This window comes from Lithobates pipiens, unplaced genomic scaffold (genome assembly GCF_037356315.1).
Source record: "Lithobates pipiens isolate NorthernLeopardFrog02 unplaced genomic scaffold, aLitPip1_a1.2 Scaffold_22, whole genome shotgun sequence".
Classification (NCBI taxonomy): domain Eukaryota; kingdom Metazoa; phylum Chordata; class Amphibia; order Anura; family Ranidae; genus Lithobates; species Lithobates pipiens.
This window is the reverse complement of record NW_027507784.1, coordinates 7,732,672-7,741,195: the sequence shown is the minus strand read 5'-3', so window position 1 is coordinate 7,741,195 and position 8,524 is coordinate 7,732,672. Positions and strand designations below refer to the sequence as shown.

Genomic DNA, 8,524 nt, shown 5'->3' with positions numbered 1-8,524 from the left:
TAACAAATCCAGATGGCTGTGTGAGTCTTTGCTAGAAAACAGAAGCTCCACAATGCAATGAAATATAGAGAAAAAGTCCTATGATATGGTAACAAGGTTAGGAGGAAAGGCAGATAAGATGATCAGTAGATGGTGAGACATAATTCAAGTAGGGGCCTAAGCTTCCTGGGAAGAGTCATCAGCAATATCTTCTTGCTCATCAGGGATCAGACTCCATATGTGGAGTAGAGACAGGCCCTTTTCAAGAGAGACAACCATGTAGGACATTGTCCCTTTCAATAAGGAGCTTGGCAGGGAATCCTCAGAGCTATATAATCTTATGGTTGGGCAAACTTTTTGTAATTTGGATTACATTCTTCCTTGCCTGCATAGTAGCTTGTGACAATTCAGGGAACAGTGTTATTCCTGAGTAGGGTTTTGGCAGACATGGACGCTGCCGGGCAGCCAGCATCATTTGGTCTTTGATAAAAGTGTATCTTGACTATAACATCCCTGGGGACCCTGTCAGGGAGGAAAGCTAGTTTGGGGAGCCCAATCAATGAAGATATCACTAGGGGGTATGGATGGTACCAGGTCGGTTATTAGTTGGTGCAAAAATGGGTGCAATTCTGCAGCTTTAACTGATTCCGCTATCCTGTGGAACTTAATATTGTTCCTGCAGGATCTGTCCTCCAGGTCAGCCACCTTCAATTAAAGTGTTTTAAATTCCTCCTGGAGATGAGTGTGGGCATCCACTAACTCATTATGGGCCTGAGCATACTCCCCTCATCTTCTTTTCCACGTCATCCACACAATCACCTATACAGTCCAACTCCCTCTGTGTCTGCCTCATGAAGTTAGCCACATCATGCTGCAAGGACCCCCTTAGAAAAAGTAACATCTCTTTCATAGCAGTGCTCAAGATCGGCTGCCCTCTAGTGGGGAAAGATTTAACCACTTTCAGATCGGAGCATTTTGCAGGCCAATGACCAGACCAGTTTTTGCGATTCGGTACTGCGTCGCTTTAACTGACAATTGCGCGGTCATGCGGCATGGCTCCCAAACAAAATAGACGTCCTTTTTTTCCCACAAATTGAGCTTTCTTTTGGTGGTATTTGATCACCACTGCGGTTTTTATTTTTTGCGCTATAAATAAAAAAAAAGCGTCAATTTTGAAAAAAAACACATTATTTTTTACTTTTTTCTATAATAAATATCCCCCAAAAATGTATAAAAAAACATTTTGTCCCTCAGTTTAGGCCGATACGTATTATTATGCATATTTTTGGTAAAAAAATCGCAATAAGCGATTATTGATTGGTTTGCGCAAAAGTTATAACATTTACAAAATAGGGGATAGTTATATGGCATTTTTATGAAAAAAAAAAATTCTACTAGTAATGGCGGCGATCAGCAATTTTTATTGTGACTGCGACATTATGGTGGACACATCGGACATTTTATACACATTTTTGGGACCATTGTCATTTATACAGCAATCAGTGCTATACAAATGCACTGATTACTGTGTAAATGACACTGGCAGTGAATGGGGTTAACCACTAGGTGGCAGTGTAGGGGTTAAGTGTGCCCTAGGGGCATTTTGCTAACTGTGGGGGGGCTTGCATGTGTTTTACTCATCACTGATCTCTGCTCCAATCACAGGGAGCAGAGATCAGTGTCACTGTTGCTAGGCAGAACGGGGAGATGCTTGTTTACTTTAGCATCTCCCCATTCTTCCTCCCCGGATCACTATGATCACGCGGCACTCACGCGATGGCGCAGCGGTAAATTTAAAGGGATGCATCTGTACGCCCATTCGCCTGTCTGTGTCATTGGTGTGCGCCGGTCAGGAAGTGGTTAAGCTGATCCACATGGCTGAAAGCTTCTGTTAATACAGGGTTAGGGTAGCCTCTTCTGAGGACTGGAGAATCCAGTTGCTGGAAATGCCCCACATCAATTTCAACCTTTTCAATAGACTTTTCTTTTTTTTTTATCTGCAATGTATGGGGTCATTACTAGACACTGAACACAATGCACTGTGAGGTATGCACACGATATATACACTCTAGGGTGTATTCTCTGACTGGGATAAAATAGGTCTTTATTTTTGGTGCCTCAAAAAGTGTGTAAATTCTACCAATGCCAATTTTTTTTATCAAAACATTTGAAAAATTCTAAAGATTTGTGGTTAGATATGAATGACTGAGGTGAAGTAAATTGTGTTTTATTTAGAGGTTTGAAAGTTAAATTAAACTCTTTTTTTGAACCTTCTAAAATTGTAAATTTTATACAAGCATCTGATTTAAGAAAATGAGGGAGACATTTGAGTCTACATATAAAACGTATTCCTTAATCTTAAATAGAAAAGTTTAACCATTCTTTCTCTATATGAAAAAAAGGCAGAACATTTAAAAATGAAAACATCTCTTGGTTTCTGTTATAAAATGTTGAAAACAAATAATCTTTCTTCATAAATTTAGGCCAAATTGCACTCTGCTATATTTCTTTTGTAAAAAATAACCAAAATCTGTGCATATTATTTAGTCTGTGTGAAAGATATAGAGTCTACAAACTATGGAACGTATGCAGTATATTTGAAGACTGATCAATCCTGATGTACTGACTACTATCTAATTTCTTGAGGCCCTAAAATGCCAGGACAGATCGTTCACATGTAGGGATGAGCTCGGCGTTCTACTCGAACATCGGCCGTTCGTCTGTTCGGCGAATTCAGAACTTTGTGGACCGTTCGCACCAAATTCGTGTGGCGCTCACTGCCCACAATGCACCACGCCATCGCAGTGCATTGCTGGCTCATCATTGGCCAAGCATGCACTGTGACCCTGCATGCCAATCACAGCGCCGGCAGCGAGGAGAGCCATAATTGGCCACAGGCAGGATGCCTGTGGCCAATTATAGCTCAGGGGGTTTGGTACATGCCCCACACTATATAAGGCCGCCAGCACGGTGGCCTTGTGTAGTGTGTTCCGGCGTGCAGGAAAAGAGCAAGATAGGCAGGGACAGTGTGTTATTTTCTCAGGCATCTGCAGGAGTTAAAGTGGGTGTTGTGTGCCTCCAGCGCAGTATACACCTGTATCTACCCTTTTTTGCTGGTGTTCTATAATACCGGCATCTGCAGGAGTTAAAGTGGGTGTTGTGTGCCTCCAGCGCAGTATACACCTGTATCTACCCTTTTTTGCTGGTGTTCTCTAATACAGGCATCTGCAGGAGTTAAAGTGGGTGTTGTGTGCCTCCAGCACAGTATACACCTGAAGATACCCCTTATTGCTGGTGTTGTCTGTTGCATATCTTGCATATTAGCCTTTAAAATTAGCACTTTTGATTTTGAACGTTCGAGTCCCATAGACTTTAATAGGGTTCTAAAGTTTGAACAAATTTTTGGTCCGTTCGAAGGTTCTGATGTGAACCGAACCGGGAGGAGGGGGTTTTTCGGCTCATCCCTAATCCCTATTCACATGTATGGTGAGCTTGGTCGAATGAGACCGGGAACAGCCAGGTTCACCATACATGTGAACGATCTATTGGAAAAAAGATCGTTGAATGGTTTCCAGGATTGGAGGAGGTACTTCATGTCTTATGGTCACTTGGTGGCCAGGGCCATCTGGTGAGCGCAATTTGTTGTCACTTTGGGTGAAAAGCCACGAATATTATTTGGAACACGGATTTTATTTCTCACATGGTGTTGGAGTGGAATTATTTAGAAATAATAAGTATACATACTATTTGTTAAAACACTTTTTGCATTCTAATGATTGCATTGGGAGCGTCCTTTACCACAGCATTCTTCATTAGTCTTCATTAATTTCAGGTGCAGCAACCCTTTTTTTCCTTTTTGTTTTATCATTGGTGCCGGTTCCATTTATTATTCATATTCTATGCCATATGTGCCTATGTTCTACATATTGATGCACATCTTTGTATCCCTTGTTTCTCAGGAAGACTTTCAATAACAAGTTGAATTGAAGAAAAAAAAAGAATAATAATTTGACCACCTTATGGTCAATTCCTAAAATTCAAAGGTTGAATGAAATTGTATATGTATTTTTGGTTGAAAGCAAAATTCACATTATTTTCTTTTTAATACGTTAAAATGTATCTTTTTTTATGGAAATGATGACATCATTGTGACACCTAAAAAAAAATATTTAGTTTTTACCAATCATAATTTTCAGAATGTGGTGCTTATATCCATTTTAATCCCTTCTATACCCTAATAATATTTATTCATTTTTCACATAATTTTTTATATTTTAGGAAACTCTTCAACCTTGTTTTAAAATCGTTTATTTTGATGGAAGACCAACTGTTTAAAAAAAAAAAAAAAAAAAAAAAAATTTATGAAAAAAGATCAAACTTTGAATTGAAGAAAAAAAATAATAATAATTTAACCAGCTTATGGTCAATTCCTAAAATTCAAAGGTTGAATGAAATTGTATATGTATTTCTGGTTGAAAGCAAAATTCACATTATTTTCTTTTTAATACGTTAAAATGTATCTTTTTTTATGGAAATTATGACATCGTTGTGACACCTAAAAAAATATTTTGTTTTTGCCAATCATAATTTTCAGAATGTGGTGCTTATATCCATTTTAATCCCTTCTATACCCTAATAATATTTATTCATTTTTCACATAATTTTTTATATTTTAGGAAACTCTTCAACCTTGTTTTAAAATCATTTATTTTGATGGAAGACCAACTGTTTAAAAAAAAAAAAATATTAAGATTAAAAAAGATCAAACTTTGAGTTTTCCTGGAGTAGCATAACCTAAAGTGAAGAGCATTTTATTTCATTTTCTGTAAGGGTCATCGGAATGGTGCTTCCAGGGCTGGACTGGGACAGAAATTTGGCCCTGGACTTCATCCAGACCGGCCCACTTACATTTTGAGTGTCCCATCACCAGCCCCCTTACATCAAAGTGTCCCATCACCAGCCCCCTTACATCAGAGTGTCCCATCACCAGCCCCCTTACATCAGAGTGTCCCATCACCAGCCCCCTTACAACAGAGTGTCCCATCACCAGCCCCCTTACATCAGAGTGTCCCATCACCAGCCCCCTTACATCAGAGTGTCCCATCACCAGCCCCCTTACATCAGAGTGTCCCATCACTACCCCTTACATCAGAGTGTCCCATCACCAGCCCCCTTACATCAGAGTGTCCCATCACCAGCCCCCTTACATCAGAGTGTCCCATCACCAGCCCCCTTACAACAGAGTGTCCCATCACCAGCCCCCTTACATCAGAGTGTCCCATCACCAGCCCCCTTACATCAGAGTGTCCCATCACCAGCCCCCTTACATCAGAGTGTCCCATCACCAGCCCCCTTACATCAGAGTGGCCCACTGAGCCATCGGCCCACCGGGAAACTCCCGGTAGTCCCGATGGCCAGTACATGCCTGGGTGCTTCTATATCTTTTTAATATCTAAGAATAAGGGGTTTCGTTTGGAAGAATTCTTTGTCGAGATGGGGCTGACTTTCCTTAAAGCATCTTGCAATGCTGTTCTTAAATCCTGGTTCCTCAGACTGTAAATCAGAGGATTGAGGAGAGGAAGGATCACGGTATAAAAGATGGACACCACTTTGTCAATAGTAAAATGATGGCTAGGATTTGGTCGAAAATAATTAAACACACCACAGCCATAATATATAAAGACCACAGTCAGATGAGAGGTACACGTGGAGAAAACTTTACTTCTACTTCCTTTTGCTTGTAAATTCAAGACAGTTTTGATTATAGAGACATAGGGTAGGAAGGTCATTATTAGAGACACCCCGGCAAAAACGCCACCCAGAAGAAAGACGAGTAGAATGTTGATGAAGGTGTCACTGCAGGAGACCTGAAACAGCTGTGGAAGGTCACAGAAGAAACTTTCTATAATAGCTGATCCACAGAATGTTAACTTAAAGACATAAAGCGTGTGGACTAAAGAATAGATAAAACTGAGAACCAACACACCTAAAGCCAACTGTACGCACACTTTCCAACTCATGATCTGTATGTAATGTAATGGCTGACAAATGGCGGTATATCGATCATAGGACATGACAGCCAACAGAAAAGCCTCCAACATGCCAAAGGACATAAAGAAGAAAACTTGGGTTATACATGAATTTATGGTAATCTTCTTTGTCTTGGTGTGAAAGTCAAATAACATTCGTGGGACGGTGACCGAGGAACAACAGAGGTCCAAGCTGGCCAGGTTCCCAAGGAAAAAATACATAGGAACGTGGAGGCGCGAATCGGTGACTATGAGGGAGATGATCAGCAAATTCCAGAGTAACGTCAGAAGGTAGATGAGAAGGAAGAAGAGAAAGAGAGGGAGCTGAAGAGACGGAAGGTCAGAGAGTCCGGCGAGAAAAAATTCCTTCAAAACGGTTTGATTTTCCATTGCAATTTTTTACTAATACGGATTTATTGTTTTAAAAAATCATGAGAACGTGTGGCAATCAATGATATAAAACCTTTTTTTTTTCCTGAAAATTCTGGGATAACTTGGTACACTGTTTCAAAAATTAATCTTCTTTTAAAAAATGCTAATGTGAACTCAAAAATACTTCATAAATGTGTCTCTCAGTGATGTTATTTGTTTATCATCCAAACTCTCAGATAGTGGCTGAAATATCAAAGTTATTCCATAGACTCGTAGATCAGAAAGTTATTTCAGTTGTCCATCACCCGCGACACAAGAAATACGGTGGCTATTCCTGCAGTATCAGAAACAAAATACATATTTGATTTGAAGTCTTTCCCTAAATCATATCCTCATTTTCATGCAAATTTAAAGAGCGCAGCCTTTGGAAAATGACCTCACAAAGTAGTTACCACATTTCCTATACATTACGAGAATTCTGCCTTGGTGATTTATATATGTTCTTCAGAGGTCAAGTGGTTGTAGCAGCTGCTGTAAAGTGAGACCTTATTACAAGAACAATTGAGTACTGTCTGTGATTCTTTTTTGATTGCACTAACATCCCCTTGAAGAAGGGGACACACCCCGAAAGCTTGTCCTGAAAATTTGGATGTTAGTGCAATTAAAAAAGTATAATTTTTTTCTTTTTGCAAGTGCCCTAATACCCCAACAATCACCTCACACCTTATTACAATAAATTTTAATAAAATTTTACCAATAACTGTAAATAATAGGATCAAAGGTTAACTCTGCAGTATTCCAGTATGGAGATTTGCCTCTTTTTAGGAGTTTTCTGTAATACGGGCCGGTCACTGTTGCTTTCTCTACTTGTGAAGGGTGACTGGTCTTGTCTTTGCCCTCTCCACCCCTCCTGATGTTTTCTGCTGTCAGCCTGTAGTAGGTAGAGCCTGCCGGTCGCCTCCCACTGGTCTGCCCTCTCCTTGTAAAAGGGCGACTGGTATTGTCTCTGCACTTCCTGAAGTTTTCTGCTACCAGCCTGTAGTAGGTAGAGCCTGCTGGTCACCTCCCACTGTTCTTCCCTCTACTTATGAAGGGTGACTGGTCTGGTCTCCATCCCTCCTGATGTTTTCTGCCACCAGCCTGTAGTAGGTAGAGCCTGCTGGTCTCCTCCTGCTGCTCTGCCCTCTACGTGTGAAGGGTGACTGGTCTGGTCTCCACCCCCTCCTGAAATTTTCCGCTCTCAGCCTGTAGAAGGTAGAGCCTGCCGGTCACCTCCCTCTGCTCTGCCCTCTACTTGTGAAGGGCGGTTGGCTGGTCCTGTCTCTGCACCTCCTGAACTTTCCTACCGCCAGCTTGTAACAGGTAGAGACTGCTGGGCACCACCCACAGGTCTGCCCTCTCCTTGTGCAGGTTATACTGGTCTTGTCTCCGCCCCTCCTGTAATTTTATCCCACCAGCCTGTAGTGGATGGAGCCTGCTGTGTCACTCTTACAGCTCTACCATGTTCTTGTGCAGGCTGGCTGGTCTTTTCTCCACCCCCTCCTGTAGTTTTCTCCCCTCCCCCAGCCTGTAGTTGGTAGAGCCTGATGGTCACCTCCCATAGGTCTGCCCTCTCCTTGTGCAGGGAGACTGGTCTTGTCCCCACCTGTAGTTTTCTGCCCCCATACTGTAGTAGGTGGAGCCTGCTGGGTCACTCTCCAAGATCTGCTCTCTGCACAGGCTACAAACAGTACAGCGAGGATGTAACTGTTAATTAATTAAAAACGCAAATTAATATGTGGATTTAAAAATTGAATGTGAATTTATATCCTTTGTGACTATTGAGAAATATATTTAGTTAGCAATAGATTTTTATTGGGTATTAGACAATACAAGTAGTTAGATACAGTAACTGCGGATGTGGCCACTGTGGCTAACAATTATAACTGCTGTAGGTGTTGCATAAGGCTCAAAGACATGGGTCGATGTTACATGTCATAACAATAAGGACATAACATAACATAAAACGTGGCAAGGTAGTAAAGCAAGGCACACTTATGTAAAAAAAAAAATTACAAAAGAAGTTACGGTCTTCGTTGTTTAGGGGAACTCAACAAGGCTGCCCTCTTGCTCCGACCCTCTTTGCTATTGCTGTGGAGCCTGTG

The 8,524-nt window shown here is 41.1% G+C and overlaps 1 protein-coding gene across 1 annotated transcript in view; it reads right to left on the bottom strand.

Moving 5' to 3' along the window:
• Positions 1 to 5,213: 5,213 nt before the first annotated feature.
• Positions 5,214 to 8,524, bottom strand: part of LOC143925321 (olfactory receptor 5B12-like) — a 7,777-nt gene continuing 4,466 nt past the window's right edge. The window contains exon 2 of the mRNA XM_077449901.1: positions 5,214 to 6,714. Within this exon, the coding sequence (XP_077306027.1) occupies positions 5,415 to 6,398 (984 nt within the window). The 5' untranslated portion in view covers positions 6,399 to 6,714 and the 3' untranslated portion in view covers positions 5,214 to 5,414. The remainder of the gene's footprint in view (positions 6,715 to 8,524) is intronic.